The sequence below is a fragment of the Xylocopa sonorina genome, chromosome 2 (assembly GCF_050948175.1).
Source record: "Xylocopa sonorina isolate GNS202 chromosome 2, iyXylSono1_principal, whole genome shotgun sequence".
Classification (NCBI taxonomy): Eukaryota; Metazoa; Arthropoda; class Insecta; order Hymenoptera; family Apidae; genus Xylocopa; species Xylocopa sonorina.
The window spans coordinates 11,296,768-11,317,233 of record NC_135194.1 but is presented as its reverse complement, the minus strand read 5'-3'; the positions used below and the strand labels follow the sequence as shown (position 1 = coordinate 11,317,233).

The following is a 20,466-nucleotide window of genomic DNA, read 5'->3' as shown; positions in this document are numbered from 1 at the left end:
TTACTAATTTAGATGATACTGGGACAATAAGTACATATAATGTACCGTTTATATGAGCTTCACCGATGATATGTAAAAAATAATTTTCAACTTTATTCCTTTGGTGTTTGCGATTAAATTTTAAGGTTTCCAACTGAGAAAACTATCTTGTATTATTATTTGTTTGAATATACTGTGCGTAATAGATTGCGGAGTTTTACGATTACGTTGAGCTTCGAAAATGTACGATACTTTTTCCTTTGCCTCGCTACGGGATATGTCGCCTCTGAGACCCAATAATCTGATCAAATGATCCTCAGTCATATCTGGATACTTCTCAACTAATGAATGTAGATCCAAAGAAAGAATTTCAGAATCCTCGCAACGTAGTACCTCGGCAAGACGTTTAATTATTTCGAAGGGAGAGTTAAAGTTCCCTACTTTCGGAGCTATTCTATCAAAGAAGTTCTTCAGTTTATCCGCTTCTGTCATTATTTTCGACGTACACGTTAAGCATTCCTCGTACGTCTTCAACGATATTTTCCTTTGGAGCATCGCAGAAATGTAACGTTTCGCAATTAGATTTTGCGCCTCCATAATAACGTACTCGAAATTTTTCGGGCACAGGTGATTGTAATCTTGAAAGTAATCTTCTAAGGTCACGCAAATGATATCTACTGGAATAGAAGATGACGACCATTTGGGTGTAATCAGATCTTGGAATTGCAATTCTAAATCCAAAAATGACTCTTCCAATAGTATAGCTGCTGCTTCATTTCGTAATTGTTGATAATTTGATAACAAACTCTCAAATTTAACATTAGCTTCTGCAGAAGTATTAGGAACCCAATACAGTTGTTTCATCTGCTGTGCTAACTCTATAAACTGCAAACAATTATTAACAACCGTAATCATATGATGAGTAAAGTATGGTACCTGACTTCTGTCTTCAAAATGTTTGTTTTTAAATTCCAATATTGCCTGTCTGTACATATAACCATACTTGATCACCTGTTCTATACACAGTATTATAGCCTGTGCTGTTAATTCGCTGCTAATTGTTTTTGTAACTTGAAGGTTTTGATCGATCATTTGAAATATGATCACAGGCGCTGCTGTATGGTAGTAAGCTTCTTGAGTGCTCCCTTCTGGCAACACTCCACACCACCAGTCAACCTTTTCAGTCTCCAAAGTCTTTTTCATCCAATCTTCGTAATTCTGGCACATGTTCTTCAAGTACTTCTCTTGGAGGTCATTTATGATTTCTGGACTTAATAAGGGGCCAATATCGCTTGTGTCAATATTTAGTTCAGGATTTTGCATCAATTCTGGTCCAGTATAAGTGTTCATGATCCATGATAACAGTGATACATATTCATTTCCTTCTAAGCCATTAGCAATTATGTCTTTCAAATGTTGTGACAAACTTGTGTGGTACATTTTAACAAAAGTTCTCACAATGTTATACCAAGGTGGAAAGCAAAGTTCGCAGAGAGTTTTAACGACTCTCAAATCTTCCAAGATCAAAAGTCGTGTAAGTTCTAAATACCTGACTAGCCACATTTTGTTGTCCACTCTTTCCTCTATGTGAGTCCCTTCAATTCTGTTTGCAACAGATTTTTCTAGGACTTTCATCGCCATATCTTTCCATTTCTTTGGTCTACCGGGTGGCATAAAACCGCTTTGTTTATGCCTCTGAATAGCGAAGTGGTCAGCTTTCTCTTCCCTTTCTATAATCCGCAATGCTGTTACAATAACCGTGGGTTCTTTTCTTACCGTGTTTAATGTACGACTCAGTACCAATCTAATTTGCTTTTCCATCAGCTCGGAGAGCATCTCAACGTCTTCTAAATAAGCCTTTAACATGACAGTATCAGCTGGTGATTGATTTGGAAGCTTATGTAATTCGTATAGCAAGTCGTCTCTCGAGTTCTCGAGGTCCATAATTATTTGATGGGCATATAGAAGATTTCCTTGGTTTATCCACTGTTTGGTCATCTCAACGCTTTCAGGCAAAGTAAAGGTATGCTTCAGATTCTCCTTGGCAGTAACGTATTGCGAGTGACGCATATTCTCCTCCTGAACAGCTTGTAATTTTGTGCTAAGTTCCGGGACCTTGCTAAACAATTCATCGATGTCTTTCAGATCCTGCTTTATAGAGGCGATACTCTCCAAAGAACTTTGGAGTTGCTCAAAGCCCACGCGAACGCCGTCTAATTGACTTTGCATCGCTGTTTTCAGCATAGTTTCTACCGAAGCCTTTTTTCGAGATATTCTACGTTTATACATGTCAATCTTCTCCAACTGACCTGGTCGTTGCAACAAATTAGAGACATACTTAGCCGCCCTCGCCTTAGCCTCCTCCTCCAGTTTCTGCAGATCTTCCATTTTTAATGCTGTTTCGCGAAACTATCTCTTTCTATTTTATTCTATAAAATTGACACTTGCTTCTAATTAGTCAAATCAGCGCTTCTCCTTAAAATTGGGCTCCTCGAACGGAGATACATAGACTATTTTGACATTTGCAAAACTTTGGTTAGGTGTGTAGTTTAATACGCGTTTGCAACGAACGATAAACGAGATTAATTTCATCATAAGTACGCACCTTGATGTTCAAAGTACGTGTAAATTCTCCTTTTTGCTAATCGTTTAGTTTGTACTCCAATAAGAAAGGAGAATTTAAATGTCTCATCGAAAGCAGGAGTAAAAGTAACTAATTTTACAGGAGTATAAAAGTTCATCGTAGCATTTACGGAATTCTTAATAGAATTCGCAATTACACAAATGTATTTCTTGAAAAGATTGTCAGGAATAATCAATCCACATTACAGAAATTACTTGAAAAGATATTTAACCTCCAAATCGTCTGAAAATGTAGAACTTAAGGGAGAGCAGCCAGGTAAATAATTACTATCTATTCATGGTACATTACAACGATCATTTACATGTATGTTCGCAATAAATACTTCTACCTTTACATTTTTGTAGAAAAGAATATTGTAGTAGAAAGCTGTTACGAAAGCGTTCTTACAATTGGTATAAATCGACCCGAAAGAAAAAATGCTTTAAATGCTGCGACTGCTCAAGAATTATCAGACGAATTAGATAAGTTTGAAAATGATGACAACTATACAGTCTGTGTACTGCACGGCATGGGAGGGAATTTTTGTAGCGGTTACGATCTTGTAGAAATTGCACAGTATAATGGAGAAAACGAAGAAGTTTTACCCCATTTTGGTCCACTGGTGAGAAAATTTTAAGGTCTCTTTGGTGTATAAACCTTGTTATAATAATAATTGTACCGTTGCATTAAGTATCTGAATTTATAATGTTTATAGGCCAATAAAATTGAGTTAAGCAAAAAACCCTTAATAGCTGCTCTAAATGGATTCGCAGTGGGTGTAGGATTTGAACTTGCTTTAATGTGTGATTTAAGAGTAATGGAAGAAAGTGCAGTGTTAGGATTTACGAATAGAAGGTTTGGTATTCCTATACTGTGCGGTGGTACTGTTCGATTACCAGCTTTAATTGGTTATTCGAGAGCAATGGATCTGATATTAACTGGCCGTCATATTGATGCAAAAGAAGCATTGTCTTGGGGTTTAATTAATCGTTATACGAGCACTGGTTCAGGTACATTTAAGCCTGTAATGATTAAAATTGTTCCTTGATTTACATAAAGTATGTATACATTTCTCATAATGCAGAGCATGTAAATCAAGGGACGTTTGTATAACAGAGCTACCAGTGAAATATAGTAAAATATAAGTATTTTGTTCTTAGCGGTAGGGGATGCAATAAGTCTCGCAAAATCGTTGATCAAGTTTCCTCAAAGATCGCTGCTCGCAGATCGCACATCTGCACACTATGCCACGTTTATTGCCAAACAGTTTGCGGAAGCTGCACAATTTGAAAAAGACAATGGATCTCACTTGTTATTCGAAGAAGGGGTTAAAGGAGCAAAAAGGTTTGTCACAGAAGGATTAGGTAAACATGGGAAATTTCATAATATTACTATTCCAAATGTAAAGTTTAGGGAATTAGATAAAGATCTGTTATAAAAGCCATTTCGCAAGAGTATTTTTCACAAAGGTTTTGTACAAAAAATGTCGCGTAGCATATATTTAAATTGTATTCAAATTTCGTGATACAATTAAATGTGTTTTCCGATAATTATAATTACACCATTCTACTTGTATTCTGACCTTTTTTTAAGGATGATTTAGTAGACAAAGTTTTTCTAAACAAGGCGTTTGACTTTAAAACTGTATCAGTGCACTTCTTTGCTGCTTTTCCGGAAAGGAGCGGCGTGATATTTGTCATCTGACCATTTGCATCTCCTATATAAAACATATTTAAAAGAATGATATATATATTTTCAAGTAGCACATAATCTATCGAATCTCAACAAAGTAGAATCCGAACGTCTTGTCTCTTGAGATAACATTTAATGACGTTTCAAACTTACTTTCAAATGTAATTATTACGTATGTCAAATCCGCTTGGAAAACATCTAAGCCAGATGTGCACGGCTCCAAAAAGGAAAGTTTTCTTAACATACAACTAATTTCGTCGCATAAATCGAACTCGGCTGTAAATGTAATTTAATTTTTAAATTTTCTAATAACTGTTACCAAAGAGACTTTGCATGCTGTTTACTTGTATCATCCAATCCAACTGTATCTCGGATGTAATTCAATATTAATCTGAGCGGGCAATTAATGTTTACCAAGATTTCTTTATCTACTTCCTCGGACTGTGAACTTTTCTCATTATTATTAACAGGAACTAAAATATAGAACATCGTGCTTACTTAATAAGCGTTGCGTGTATCGGGAATATTCTTACTGGCATATTTAATTCGAATAATCGACGTCATGGGATAATCAGTATCACGTTTAGCAAACTTTACGATACAAATAAAACCGTACGAGTAACACGAGGGGGAACGCGAATTGGCTGGCGTCGATGCGTTCTATGCATTCTCTCCTAGAAGGGTATCGCGTATTACAAGGTTAAAATAATTGAAAGCCAGTCGATATATCATTGCAACTCGGTACTACTCGATTTCTACATCGAATTTTTTAAATTGATCGTAAATGACAACCTTTGGAAAATCTAGAGTTAACATTGTACGATACGCGAAGGGATAACGTACCTTCACTATTGGTGTACACGCACCTGATTTGGATTTCTCTTGATTCTTGTCTTATTTTCGCTTCTAGATAGGAGATAATTGAAATAACGTATCGTCCCGTTGAATATTCAATTACGACGAGATGTATCTGAGATGTAAGCGGAAGGGGTTGCAATTGAAATACAGCGAGCCGCGCCAAGTTAAAACAAGTTAAATTGAGTTGCGGCGAATTGGGATCGGGCAGAGCGAGATAGAGTGAAATTCCCGTAAATTGAAGCGGATTGGAATAACTTAGACGAAATTTTTAGTCCGCCTTTCATCGCTCCCCGCGAATGTTGAAACGAATTACGCTGGCTCGCATCGCGTCAGAGTCAATTAGAGCGGCTCGGAGCGGGTTGATGGCGCGGATTGAAACGAATTTAGATACACTCCGAGTGTTTTAACTATTTAAGGGTGGTTGAATCGACGAGTTTGGGTAGGTCAGCCACGACTCGAGCAAGTTCGACCGCTCTAGAAACGCGTTGACGATTATGACATTCATTCGTATGCAATCCAACGCGTCGAATTACTTTTACGCGATCATTTCGGAATGTCAACGGGTGGCGATCGATTTATATTTTCGTGCGTTCAATCTGCGCCTGATCTCTGCATTTAAGCCCATATATCGAGAAACTGGAACTCGTTTCGGTGTCCTCGTCGTTTCAACTTTTTCCCGCACAACCTTCTTCGTCCCATATAGAATGTACAAGTTCGAAAGGGAGAAAATGTTGAAATACGAGGCTAGAGATTTGTATATTCGCGTAAAGCCGAGTTTCACGCGACAGTTCAAGGAAGTCGAAGATTATCGGTACATCGAACGTATCGACATCCGAGAGTTAACATTAACTTATCGAACGGCTCGATCGAATGTACGCAATGCAATTTTCTGTTCACAATTGTATTATTCTTTCCTCGCTGGGAATCGTGTCATAAAATTGTCGTCGACACACGATCTTCGATCTGTACGTGTTACTAGCTGCGGTCGATACGCGATCCTCCAACTTTCGAGCTCGAGGACCCATTATTTCATACATGTAATTTCCGATACTACTCATGTAACCGTTCAGCGTTTACATCGAGCTAATGATTTCACGATAATAGCGCGAAAGTTTTTTGCTCGATATGATCGTGGTCATGCAAATTCGCATTTAATTCCGTTTCGATTGCCAGAGCGAGAAGCTTATTATATAATAACGACCTGACATTCCCCACCGAATACCTAGAACTCGACTATCTCCTACATTTATTCATCGGATGGAGCGAACAGTTCGGTTATCAACCGTTTCCATACTTTCATACCGCGAAGCGACGCTTAGCCCTCGACCGTCGAGCCTAGCTGGATTCGACGAGGATTAAATCAACGTCGCGACCCTCTCGATTCCGCTGCGAGCGAAACTCCAGCAGCGTGGCCACGATCGAACCGGCAGAAATTCAATTTCATGCAAATCGAACATCTCGTTGTCTCGAACCACCGCGGAAAATCCGCTCCGCGCGGGGCCACTCCCTGTTTAGATGAAACGCACGCGCGTGCGTGCCCCGCGGCGGAGATGCGGTTTGCATACGGCCTAAGGGACGGTGTAAAGGACGACCATCGCTGCCAGGTACCTATCTCGAGGCGTAGCCGCGGAATCGAGTTCAAGGACCTCGCTTTTCCGGAACGCTACTCTAACCAGCCGCGCGCTCTTCGCGTCTATTCCCCAGCAGCTGGACGCGCGGCTGTTAACGGCCCCCGGTCTGCGCGATCTGTATTCAGGAAATGCATTTCCAAAGAATGTTCCACCTTAAGGCGAGTGCACGTGGTTCAGTTTGCTCGAGTGGAATTGAAAGGGACGGCGCGCAGCGCGGCTCGATCGAACACGGTAATCGAAGGGGAACTCGCGTGGCTCGCTTTGCTTTCGATTTTGTTCTCGGACCAACCGCGGCGTCGTTCGTCGCCTTGAAAGAGAAATGGTCGCGAGCGATCGAACGAATTCGAACGGAAATTGAGCGCCGTGCATCGTGGTTCGCTCGAACGCTTCGCACGAATAGGAAATTGCTGGCGAACGCGGGAAAATTTGACGCGACGTGCAGACGTTACGATTTATCTATACTGTCGAGCTGTTTCTGCGCAACGCGAAGCGTTATTATCCGAGTTAATCGTGGTACGGCACGACTCGATCGAACGTTTCGCATAGTAATGTTAATCCATAGCTCGTGTAATTACATTCCGCTAGGAGCCGTTGCATCGCGGTGAATATTGCAATTTTGTAAAACAAACGTGGAATGCGGGTGGTGGACTAGTAATTGGTTTTAACGCGGGGCTAATAATGGACCGGTACGACGATGCATGTCGTGGTGTTAATAAGACACGTGATAAATTCAAGCTGCGCTATGCGCAGTATGGCATTCGCGCGAAAGGATAAATTAAATCGATCGAGCATTTAGCATTTTTTTTTCGACAGTACTGATTGCTTGAATTTACATTTGTAAATTATGACGCGAATATTAACGGGCTCTTTTAATATTCCTTATATAAGATTTATATTTATCAATTTTTTCCTTCCAATTTAATAGCCCATGCCCGATGAATCTTTGAGTAACGTAACATTTAACCGTGGAAAAGTTACGAGGAGATCGCAAGTACGCCTGATTCGTCCGTCAGCTCTAATTGTGACACATACTTTGCGAGTCGTGAACGAGCAGCGTGTGTAGATCGAAACCGCGATTAGAATTTATGACCTTTTTTCTAAATACGATCATCTACGCTTCGATATTGGCCTGATTATATCAACCTCTCTATAAATACGACGGTATTTATTGTTGGGGAACGTCATTCGATCCCAACGAGGCGACGGCGATTAATTAATTCACATTCTGAGAACGCATCTTGTCGCACCACCCCGTTACCGACATTATTCTCGAGGGCATATCGCGTGCTCGACACTTACGATAATTAATGATTACAGTATGGGATCTTATCTGTCCCGCGATCGAGCACGTTCACGGTTTTAAATCGATTTTTCTCGGCTCGCTCGGTTTTTATCAAGGAAGACGCATCGCGGTGACCCGAGACGAAATCGAGCAGCGACACGAAGGATTCCAGCGATGGCGAACCGAGGTATTCAGGTCGCAGCAAGGCCGAACAGCGTGCACAGTCGCGAAGTAAAAGTCCAGAGAAATAAAATGTAGGCTGTTACGTGGCTCGAGGCGCCTCGCTCCAGCTCCAGACATTTCGGAGGCTCCCGACGTTCGTTTTCTAACAGCTGTTCGACGGATACGCGGCGTTTATCGACAAACGGCCAACTTCTTTTCAACGCGTCCGCAACGAGGAACAAGATTGACGAGCGAACAAGCAACGCGTGCCGCGTTTCCACCGCGTTGGCTATTTGCACAACGAAACGGCCGCAGGAATAACGCAGTCCGCTACCAGTGATAGAAAGGTTTTCACCTACGCGTCCCTGGTGAACGGTGCGAATAGGTGGGCACGTGGGTGTTACTGGGTTCCAAAGGTTAACGATAACGACGGTGAAAAACTGCTGGTATCGCGGTACTCGCCCTGCCTGAAATACAAGCGTGCATTTGCATTGATAAGAAGAAGCGTTCGTGTCCGCAGTCGCAAACGCGGATGAGTCCCCTCTCCTCGTGTACGATAATTAATCGTATGTAAAGGGTTATTTTTAACAGAATTTTTATAAATTTCCAGACGACTGGAGAGGAACCTGTAATTCATGAAGACTGGACCTATCGATAGTTTTTACGAAGCGGAGGGACGCGAAACGGAACGTAGCTCGGTTGCATCGAGCAGCTAAATATGTAGATGCATTAGAGGGTTGCTGATCGAGCCGCGATACTTCTCGCTCCCGTTCCATGGCAACGAGCGCGCGCTCGATACAGGATTTACAAGTTTCCTAAAAGGAAGACACCGCCGCGCGGTTCAACGTACCGATTATCGCGATCCTCTTCTTCCCGCGGCGCGGGCCGAGGGAATTATTCAAGCCTCGGTAGTCGCCACTATCGCTTTATCTACCATCGACCGGTCGATCTTCCAGGTGGCATTAATCTTTCCCACGAGAACCACGGTGGATAGATTAAACCACGCGTGATTTATCGTCGAACGGTGTCGCGAAAATATTAAAACGAAACTTTATCCCGTCCGTTTGCGTACGCATGCGAACAGCTCTGTTTCTCTCGATTAATTACGACGGATCGTTACAGCGATCCCCACCCCTATTTCCGTCTCCGCCGTCCCTGTTACATCCACGACGCTACGAAAATGACGAAACATTTAACGAGGAGCAAGCGAAACTGGTTATTGACGATTATGCAGGATGCAAGCGAAACAGATGCTTAAACTTTAGTGTCTTATTCCACTTTTACTACTGATGAGAAAAGGTCATGTCGTGGGCGTGAAAGGAAAACGTAATGGACGTACATTATCGCGTAGTTTCACCCAACCAGTTGTTACCTGCTTTTTATTTAATCAGAAGGTAAAGAAGACACGAAAATTTGCTTCTACAATTGAATAAACAGATAAATTAAAGGGGTTAATTTAGCACGCGATATGTAGCTACGTAAAAAATAAACAAAGTTGTAGATAGCGTCGCGAGCAAGTTGTAACGTGCTCGATGTTAAAAGTTAATAAAACTTCTGCGATGGTCCAGCGCTCGAGGATCGACGCGGAGGGGGTTGGTTTTTCTCCCTCGGCGGTGCGATGGTTGAACGAATCTCGACGTCGCGAATTCCCTGGTGGCCGTGCAACAGGTTCGTTTACGAGCTGATCCGATCGATGCTGCGTCCGTTTTCGAGCCGCGACACGCGTTGGCCGCGATCCCGGTCGGGGCCGCGATTTTATGGACAATTCAATCCCACGCGCCGCGAAAACGGACAGAGTATCCCCATGAAATTAAACGCGCTGGAAGGTACCCGCCGGAGAGTTTACGAACGCGGCGCAGTTTATGGGGTTTCCGTGAGTTTTAGCGTCGAAGCTGGAAGGTTGTAAACGATCGGACGACTCTGGAGGGTTTCAGTCGACTGTTTGAATAAGAGGGATGCTTTTTGATGGGTTTGAACGATTGCTATTCCTCGCAGCTCTTCGCGAGGCTTGGAACGTTTGAAAATCTTGAAAAATAAAACGGGTAACTCGAGAGAGTGAACATTTTTCGAATCGTTTGACTGTAAAGCCGATTAAAGATCGGTTCTGAGAAGAGTCTCGAATAAATCATCGCGAAACTCGTCGCATTTGCATGTGCCAGCACGGTATCTTCGATTACGGAGGTTCAGTAACATTATCGCAAGCGAGGTTACACGCGAAGCATTGCCGTTGCGCAACGAATCTGTTTTACAATTATTTCAAAGCCAGCCTCCCTCGCTGGCGAACGCGATTCGCGAGTGGAGAGATCCTGTTCGCCATTTAACCGACGCCAGAGAATTCTCGGTTTTATCCGAGAAATATAGGCACGTTGACACGCGTAGAGTAAAACCGGTTAATTTAAGCGTAACTCGTATAATTAATAACCGCTCGGATACTCGATTCGAACGGGGGAGAGTGAAACGAATGCGCGCGAGGTAAGTTCGCGCGCATCGTAAACTATACTCACGTCGAGGGAGTAACTTGCGTTTGTCCCGTTCGAATTAGGCTAATTCGATCTGCGATTGCTCGCGCGTACGTTTCATTCGATCTTTACGTGTTTTTAATACCATGTATCCTCGATTGTCGAACGAGAAAACAGATTGTCCCGTTTGACTCTGTCAGCCGGTTCCGTTTCCACGATCCTTTCCCTCGTCGCGAGCACCGTTGCGCGTTATTGAAACTCGACATGGAATCACACTTACCACGGGTGCGTGTCGTGCGTATCCTCTTTTTTTTTTTGTCGTCTCGCGGACCGTAAACGGCAAACAATGGCCGTAGCTTGGTATCTGTTAAATTTGATTAATCACCGCTGTCCGCGGAACAACCGCGCGAAGCTACAGCGAAGTCCGGCGATACATCGCAGCGAAACTGAGGCGAAGTGCAGCCGATGGATGCTCCCATCCTGAGAATCGAGCGCAGAGAGGAAAGTAAAGCGACTTGGAGGGAGTTGGATGGATTTTCTTTGAGGATCACTCGGGGCTAAGAAATTCGAAGGAAGTTTAAACGACGAAGACTCGAGGAAAGAGCGGAGGCGCGATCTGAAACAAGCTCGAAGATGGGTTGTTTAGGTTTAGCTTCGTCCACAATCTGGTGTTTCTTATTATTTCAATCCGCGCTGATCGTTATTACCTTCCCTGGCTCGGGACATATGTTTCTTGTCTTATTACCGTTTGTAAAAACGACATCGCACTGTGATACGGGAATTATAACGTAAATTTGTTAACATTGTCAAGTGGCGTGTTTTGAAGTGAGGATCGTTCGTGGCGTCCTTAACGAGGCAGAAGAAACTGGTAACGAAGGTGGACAAAGTAATCGAGTTTCAATGCCTGACGAGAATCGGTGCTCTTGAGATAAAATGAAACACATCAGTGGCTACCGATGAATCATTGGTTTTATTAAATGAAATTCCGTTTATATGATGCGTCGAGAGTTCGGTGGTAATCCGAAGCATGGAAGATGAGGACTTTATCTCATCGTTCGATCTTTGTTGCTAAAGTGAAAATGAAATTGGCACGAGTTCGGAGAAAAGTGAAACGGATACCGTCGCGAATCGATCGCAGAGAGAAGGGACAGTCAAACCAGAAACGTCCACTTCAATGAAATGTTAACGCGCAATCAAATTAAAGTCGTGAACCAATTTCATCTGTCCATCATACCAATTGAAATCGACTCCTTAATACCTGGGCGATAAAAGGATGTAGCGCGATTGAAACGCGATTAAAATAATTTAAGCAAATTTATGCGAGCACTTTCAACGCGTCCAAGTTCTCGTTCTCGGAAGTAGAACTGCCATATCAGGACCAAAATCGACCAGAATACATAGTGGCCAAGGTCGTCCACTCGAATACACGAATTCACGAGGGTCTCGTGGCCTTTCCGCACAAGATGCCCGTCCCGAATCGCACGACAAGCGAAACCATTATTCTCAACGGTGAAATCCAGCAGGATACGGCGTTGAAGGCGAGGGTGAACCGCGGAGGAACGTTTCACGTGCAGAAGAATGTTATTGCGTTATTGAGAGCCGTGTAAGCTGATAACCACGGCTTTCGAAAGCCAGCTGGCGAATACTTTTACTTTCGACCAGGGATCGCGTACCCTAAGAAAGGAAGAGTTAAGGAAAGGTGTCCCGCGCGGGGCTCGGCCTTGGACCGTCGAAACTGGCGGCCTCAGCTTCGGAAACCAGTCGTGCCGTGTGTCACGCGCTCCCTACGCGATATCCCGGAGTTGGCAGGTTTCCAGGAATCCCGGATCTCCGTTGCTGGCGGCCTCGTCCGCGCTTTCCTCGCGGATGCGTGCGGCAGTTTCCAGCTCGTAAACACGCCGCGGCACCCGCTTCCATTGCCTTCACCTTCGCGGCCTGGCCACGCCGTCGACGACTGAGAAAAATGTCCTCGGATCCGGTACCCGGTGCTCGGTGCTCTCGACGGTGCTCGCCGTCCCTTCCGCGGAGAGAGGGCGACCGGGTTCGCTGTTCGAGTCGACGGCGTTTACGCAACACCGGCCACCGCTGCGACCACCGCACTTGTGTCGTTGCTTTTGTTTCACGTGCAACGCACCGTGGGACACCCACGCGTTCGACACCCACGATGAATGGCAAGTTTTTCCGTGGCTCGACCCGTTGGTGGGGACAGGTGGTGCGTTCACGCCTGCTGGCTCGCGAGTTCGTCGAAGAAGCGTGCTCGATGATTCTCGCTGGAGGTATTGTCGAGGTTCATTGGATTAAAGACTCTACTGGGCGCGTTATTTATCGCAGAGTATACGGTTGAAATGGACATAGAGTCGGGTTGTTCCTATGCGAATTGCGTACGAGCACGTTGCAACCGGATCGCAGCATCGAAACCCTCGAAGCGGCGCGTCAGTGAATCGAGAAGTCAATGAACGGGGATAGCGCAATGAATTAAATTGATCGACTGTGTAATGGAGATAAATTGAAGGAGCACAGACGAATTAGAAGACGCGGCGTCTCGTTTGCAGGACTCGCGTATCACCTCGGGCGCTTCAACAGACTGAACCTTCTTCTGACCAATTTTTTTCGAGAGATCAACTCAACTTTATCAGTCGAGAAGCTCTCAGCGTCCAGTGCAAGAGATTTGAATTTCAAGAAATGGCACCGCTCAACGACTCCCGCGAATTTAATCTAATTTTAATGGAGCTTCCAGGGAAGAGGAGACGATCAAGGCGATGGAAGCAAATGTAAGACCGGTTGATGGACCGATCGCGTCAGGGCTGAGGATGGAATGCTTTTCCTCTACAACCCCTCATTTATTACGAGCTCATTCCTCGTGTCTGACCTTTTATCGTGCTTTTTGTAACGCATATAATGCTCACAATAAAAAATACGGGTAATCATAAATAAATACATGTATATCTACTCGATTTTTATGTAGCACGTTAGATACTTACTTCAGTTACAAGTATCTATTTTCGAATTTATTTCAAATCCTCTCTAGTTTCTTACTCGTTACCAGATATGTCGTCATTTAATTAAATGATGTATAAATAAAGGAATTATGTGGCGATTATCTGAATGTTCGCTTCTATGAAACGTGAAATATCAAGTCGGAAAGTCCCAATGTCCTCCTAGCGAGTGGTCGAGGCTCGCCGCTAATAGGCACCTACCGACCTATGCGTATACGGTAAGCAGCGCTGAAAGTCAGGCCTGGAAACTGGTTCCCGGGTCCCTTTCGCGGGCATACGAAATTCAGCCAGCCCGCTGATTATTTGCTATTTATGCAAATGTATGCGAGCACGTGAAAAGCAAATTTTACGAGTTCCGATCGCGGCCACCAACGCGTTCGAACGCATTCCGCTGACGGAGTCGACCGAGACGACCGCGCGCGCGTGAAACCGAGCCTCGAGGCGTTTACGCGAGACGCGGTCGCCATTCGAGACGCGCCGATTTCCCGATGGCACCGACGCGACCGGAAGTCGCGGTGCTCCCGATGCTTCTCGAAAGCCTGTCGCGCGTTCCGCGTGCCCACGAGTGAGTATCGAACGCGAGGGTGAACCGCGGACGAACGTTCCACGCGCAGAAGAATGTGAAAGACCGAGAAATGTTGGGAAATTGAATCGCGCGTTCTAGTTTTGTTTCTATGGTTTAACTGCTCGCGGTTGCCCAATAATTGAAACCCTTCGGCTTGATCGGAGTATTTAGAAAGTCGGCAATTTGAAAATTCGATGAATTCGGAGCGGTTTTTTTCTTTTATTAACTTGTAAAAGTTTCCAATTTCCATGGTTTGAAAAATTCGAGCAACCTCGAACAATGAAAATATTCGAGGATCGAGATACGATTCGAATGAGCACGTCCGTGGCGAGGAACGAAAGAGAAAGAGTTGAATCGCGTTTTGCATAACGGGCTGGGCGACTGAGAAGAGTTAGCAGAAGGTCGCGGTTCGACACGGTTTGCCGGCGATTCGAACGTCGTAGCTACGCGGATCCGAGCCCTAATTGATGTAATGGCTCAATCCCATCGGGCGGTGGAAAAACCAGCAGAACTCATAAATCACGGAGCAACGAGTCGTGGCAGCCGGTGAACGCGTTCGCGTTGCGACACACGGTCTTGGCTCGATCGAAATTTCGCGCCGTACCCCTTTTTTCGCTGGGCCGTGATCAGGGAGCAGATGCGTAATAACAGCAAAAATCGTTAGAAATATCCGAACGCGATTGGAACGCGATATTGTATCTTGCGTCAGCTGACCATTGTGGTTTCCATTTGGTATATCGTAACATTCCGTTCGCTGCAATTCCTTTTTATTTCATAGTTAATTGCATTCTATCGCGAACGTGGCTGGGGGCTTTTATTCTTAATTAGCGTGCTACTATTCGAGGGGGCCGAAACTATGCAGATTCGGCGATACCGAGCGGTTTGAATGCGAGCACGGTTGGACGCGAGTTTAAACGTATCCGCGATTGAAGAGGAATTTTACGTATCTTCAATGAATTCGTGTTCTCTTTTCTGCTATCATTTTCCATCGCATTTCCCGCTAATTCTATTATCGCGATAATTGCATGTGCACTGTGGGCAACACGCGAGCAATTTCACTGAAACGCGTGAATTTAACGGAACATTTTTCGGTAAGAGAACCCCACGCGATCTTTAAACGAACATGAAAAAAGGTGCGAATCTCTGTGATTTGCTATTTTTGTTCTCATACGACACAGAAATTTCTTAATCACCGTGGGATAAAGCGTTAGTTTCGTACGAAGACGCAAGAACGCTCGACTCGATTGAAATGACGACGAGGGGCTAGCGGGGGAGGCGCGGAGATTGGAAGATTGAACGAAAATGAAAGAAAAACGGTGCTCCAGCCATTGAAACAGCGATTTTCCTGGAACGCACGGGGCCGCGCGAACAACTGGAGCAATCCGCCGGCGCAGTTGCAACAGAATTGCATTCGAAGTTTTGCGGCGACCTTGCGTAACCACGATCCGTAGCTGGCATTTGGGAAATCGCTAGGTGAAATTTATTCGTCGCCGTTTAGCCTCGATTGTCCGACGTTCGCGGCCCGATTTTCCCTTTTACGCTCCCGTTTCGTCGTCTTTCAATCGTCGTTCAATTACACTCGCAAACAGATATGGAATTCGTTCATCACGCATACAGATAAAAGCATTCTTCCGTCACACTTAAATGACGTTTAATTAAAGTTGCAACGCGAGTTACACCGGATGGGAATGGATTTCGTATGAAAGGAAAAAACGCGACGCGGTTAAAAGCCGCCATTTGGAGAGTTGAACAACAGCGTTCGTTCGTTATCTCTTGATTTAATTCCCTAATGGAGATTTTTTTTTCTACCAGTCTTCGAGCGAAGAACTGTTTAGATGGCAGATAAGACGGGAAAATTGAAAATTCTTAAAAGCTTTCCTCGGTAATCGCGTTCAAAGTTTTTCGTAGAGGGTCGCGGGGCGCTGATAGAAGGGCTAGCGAAATATCACGCGGAATCGATATCGGAGATGTAAAAATACAGCCACGCTTTCTCGGTGTTTACATGATATTTATTTTCATGTTTTATAGGTAATCCTTATATAACATCTCTTACATATAGGAATATATACTCGCGGGCAAGTCGGAGAAATAAAAAAAGAAACTTTATCGCCGCCCACTTACGCACTCTTCGAACACATCCTTCAAAATAGCTCTCCCTTTCTCTCCCTCTCATACGTGTCGTGTGTCACGCTGGACATATTAAATGTACGATACATCTTTCTCTCCTCTACTCTTCCAATCTGCGCTTTTCTTATACGTACCTATGTATATGTATATATATATTTGCACCCCCCAATTTTTTTCTGCTTTTTTTCTTTTGCAAATTTTTTCCTTAATGTACAAACGCGGACAGTGCGAATAAACCGTACTCGTAGTCGCCGTTAATTCGTTCGTTACCAGTGAAATGGATCGCCGACGATCGATTGAACGATTGATAATCGTCGAGTATTAATTTCTATTACGCCTCCTGTGCGTGACTCGTTGTCTTACTTCTCCCTTTCTGTTTCTTTCCGTCTCTGCCTCGCGTTATTCTATCTTCTTCTCTTCTCTTCCGAAACGCGTCCAACGTGTGTCGACGATAAACAAAAATGCAGAGTTTAAGTCGGCTGTGTTAAAATCGCGTAATGGGCACTCGAGGGAAATTACCATTCCTTTTTTGTTCAGAGGGAAAACGGGTTAATACGTCTTGAGGAGAGAAAAAAAGAGCGCGTCGTGAACAATCTCGAGCGACGTCCACGGCCGGAAGTCCGTCGGCGGCCTTTGTCCACCGACGAAGGTCCGCGCGAGCACTTCCGGCCGTTCTCGACCGAACGTATGCGTAAAATCTTCTTTCCTCCACGACGAGCTCGAGATTCTTGTTTGTTTCTCTTTTCAATTATTTTGTGCATCCTTTTGTGATCCCAATGGGCATCGGTTCTCTCTCGCGACTTCTTTAAATACAGCGGCCATTCGAGTAAAATGAAACTTTCTTATTCGTACTGTATACTTTTATTGCATTTAGACCGTAATCTCAGTTATATGTATGTCTAGTGGTTACAAGCAAGGGGATTAATCCCTCGCACGATCGGACGGCGGCTGAAACGGCTTACGCGCGTCGACGAGTTGCTACTCAAGTATCCCTCTAATAATTTTCCTCCCCTTTCTTCCCAGTAAAATCGTCGATCGTCTTAATTTCTATTAGCTATGTTACAAGTTAATGATTCTAGGATGAATTCAGCCAGTAGTTTCATTCGAAATCCTCCGAACGCTACGCTGCGTTACCTCAATCTGTAAAATTTCGTAATCGATCGGGCTACGGGATCCGAGGAATTTCGTTTTCATTTTCGTTCGTATTTTTAGGAGGAAAATTGCATCACGGATCGCATATTTTTACGTTCACGCGAGGGATTACGAGGCTAGGAGGGATTTTACGAAACACTCCAATTATCCAGCGCGATACGTGTAAATTGTATCGAGTTCCCTCCCGTTTTAAGTAGGTTAAAAAAAAAAGAAAAGAAAGGAAGAAAAAAAAAGGAAAATCACCGTTCAAGATTACGCTGGCGCGCTCGCGATCGACGATTTCGTTCGCGTTTCCGTTGCCCCGCCACCTCGATTATGCGCGATATTATTATTAAATCGAGTTTCCATTATGTAAAAGCGGAAACGAACCGTGAGAGGTCGATCGTTCGTATCGTACGCCTTTTTTCACGTGCCCCAACTTTGAAATACCTCCATTCTAAACCGTTCAACGTGCGCGTCTGCCATTGAATTCAGTAACTATCCCGCATTTTTTGTTCCTTTTCATTTTCATCAACCTCCGTTCGCCTGATCTGTTTCCTCAAACTATTACTCTACGACTTCTTTTTAATCATTTTCTCCCCTATCATTTTCTTTTCATATCGTAGTCAAATCATGTTTAATAATTTTAGACAGAAGAATGTTAATAAACGTTATAATTATTCGATTAGTAAAATACGTAAATAAAATGGATATATTCGACATAAAAGAAAGAAAATCAATGTTAAAATGATCAACCCACACATTGGCATCGCACGATTGAAATTGAAACAAACCTAACGTAAATCGTCCGAACGTTGCAAGTTCAAAGAAATAACCATCGTCGATATCATCTTTTCGCATACATTAGAAACACAAACGTCGCTCTTATGCGTAGCCGAAATCACCAAAATTGGACGCTCGATGGACGAATACGTCGCCGTTCCTACTTTTCAGTTTCATCTCGAAAGGAATAAAAATGATTGCTGCGAACGTGTAACACAGTCACTCCAATTACGAGGTGCTCGATTCGCTTCTGAATCCTGCACGCGATTACGATAATCGTTCGAAGGAGCGACAAAACGATGGCTCGCGCAGTGGAGCAGCGACCGGAAACGGACGGAAGTCCCGTCGCGTTCGCTTCGTTCGCGTGTTTCCTCGTCGAGTGATGCCAGACCGTGAAAAATTCGATTCGCTGGCGTCCTTCACGCGTGCGTGTTCCTCGTGTACACATGCGAGAAAAGAAAAATCGCTCGTTTCTTAATTAAAATTTCTTTATACATTGTGCCTTCACGTTTCCCTTTTTTATATTCCGCGTGGCGACGATTAGTCGAAGCGGCTGGTCGCCTGGTAGAAAAGAACTCGAGGGAGGATCTGGCACCACCGAGGATCTCGCGAAGGAATGAGAGGACTAAATGATTCGTAGGACGCTAATCGTACGTAAGTAGTAAAACACACCTCGCGTGCCTCTCTCGTGCTTCAGGCAACCCTTTACATATTTTATTAACTTTCATTTTTTGTAGGATATCCAAGAGCTAATTGAATAGCATTTCCATGAAGTTTCAATCGTTGTAGATGCCGATAGTAGAATGCAGCAAGCATCTGGGAATACCTTTAACGATTACATGCTACGTATTTAATGAACTTCCGTGTCTTGAACTTAAACGATGAAGTTTCTTGTTTTTCCAGGGTAAAGAAAAAAGGACAGCGTCGCGTAACTGCACGGTAGACCGCAAACGATAAGAACTTCGCACACAAGTCGATGAAGTTCCACCGTTCGTTCCTCTTCCGTGGTTTCACAACGTCGCGAAGGAAAACACGCGGTGATCGTGTGCCTCGATTTTTCCGCATTTCCCTGTCGATCGGTGTAAGATATCGCTGGCACGAGAGGACCACGCAGCGTCTAATCTTAGTGTTGGTAAGGTTCGCGCAATTGTTTAAAAACCGCGCGAGCGTTCGGGATTTCGCGAGCTTCTTCATTGCGATCGAGCCTCGATCGTTCGATAATTACAAACGCGTGGTCAGCACGAACGGAAATTATATCAATTGTAAATGAATGAATTATAATAAAGAACCTAACACTGTTCTCGTAATTGATTCGACTATCGCGATGCTCGTCGAAATCCCGGTCTCTTCTATCATTTTCTACTCATTCAAACACACACGTAAATCACGTATCGACGCGAATTATTCTATATACAATCTCGTGCACACGGGTCCCTACTTAACGCTACGGATCGTGTTATCGTTCTCCGGAAATGTTCGCCTTCGATCGCTGGAAAAACCGATCTGCGAATCCTAGTGAATCCATTCTCCTTCCTCGAGTCGTGGCAGAGCTGCGGTTCCCCTTTCGATTGTCCTTCCGGATGTTCATCCGGTTCTACATTTTGATTAATTCGACTAAACCACCCCGTTTACGGAGGTTCAACCCCTTTCGAGCTCTGAGAAATGCGTGCTCGGTTCATTTCTTCATATAATATTTTTATACGAATGATCAACGATCGAATAATGATTAATTTAGATTGCGCGATTGCTCGAACGTACCACTGATCGTTAACGCGTTCGCAGCGCTCAAAGGGTTGAACGCGTCTAACTACCACGAATTATATTTCGACGACACAATTCATTAAAAGACGCAGAGCGTCTGGCGTTCTGTGCTCTTCCGTTTTACAAATATCAAAGAGAAAAGAAATAATAATCGTAATAATGAAACGCCCGCAAGGTAGAAGTAAAGAAAACGTGACCGTGGAGATCGCTTTCCTCGCGATCGGATCTTAACTAGAATCGTTCTCAGTAGTCGTCGTGTTTTAGGGGTGTTTTCTCGCGTTTAAAATGCGGAGGAGAGCGAGAGATCATCCTCTCTGCGTTTTTCCACGGTCGAAGAGACCAAACGGAAGATGCTCGATATCGAACGGTGAACTCTGATGATTATCGGTGGTACCGTTCGCCAGTTACGATCGCTGG

The 20,466-nt window shown here is 44.0% G+C and overlaps 2 protein-coding genes across 2 annotated transcripts; one reads left to right on the top strand and one right to left on the bottom strand.

Moving 5' to 3' along the window:
• Positions 1–99: 99 nt before the first annotated feature.
• On the bottom strand, positions 100–2,480 carry Sec6 (Exocyst complex component Sec6). Its single transcript, XM_076909972.1, has one exon. The coding sequence runs from the start codon at positions 2,365–2,367 to the stop codon at positions 121–123; it is 2,247 nt and encodes a 748-aa protein (XP_076766087.1). The 5' UTR covers positions 2,368–2,480; the 3' UTR covers positions 100–120.
• A 192-nt stretch (positions 2,481–2,672) lies between these two features.
• On the top strand, positions 2,673–4,171 carry LOC143432744 (short-chain-enoyl-CoA hydratase). The gene is made up of 4 exons (XM_076909611.1): positions 2,673–2,878; positions 2,968–3,224; positions 3,318–3,612; positions 3,763–4,171. Exons 1-4 carry the CDS (start codon positions 2,764–2,766, stop codon positions 4,038–4,040), a joined length of 945 nt encoding a protein of 314 aa, XP_076765726.1. The 5' UTR covers positions 2,673–2,763; the 3' UTR covers positions 4,041–4,171.
• Positions 4,172–20,466: the final 16,295 nt, after the last annotated feature.

Bases quoted from the DNA above. Each gene is read 5' to 3' on its own strand.
- Sec6 (XM_076909972.1), bottom strand. From the start codon at position 2,367: ATGGAAGATCTGCAGAAACTGGAGGAGGAGGCTAAGGCGAGGGCGGCT.
- LOC143432744 (XM_076909611.1), top strand. From the start codon at position 2,764: ATGTATTTCTTGAAAAGATTGTCAGGAATAATCAATCCACATTACAGA. The intron at 2,879-2,967 runs GTAAATAATTAC...ACATTTTTGTAG, and splicing joins ACTTAAGGGAGAGCAGCCAG to AAAAGAATATTGTAGTAGAA. The intron at 3,613-3,762 runs GTACATTTAAGC...TTTTGTTCTTAG, and splicing joins TTATACGAGCACTGGTTCAG to CGGTAGGGGATGCAATAAGT.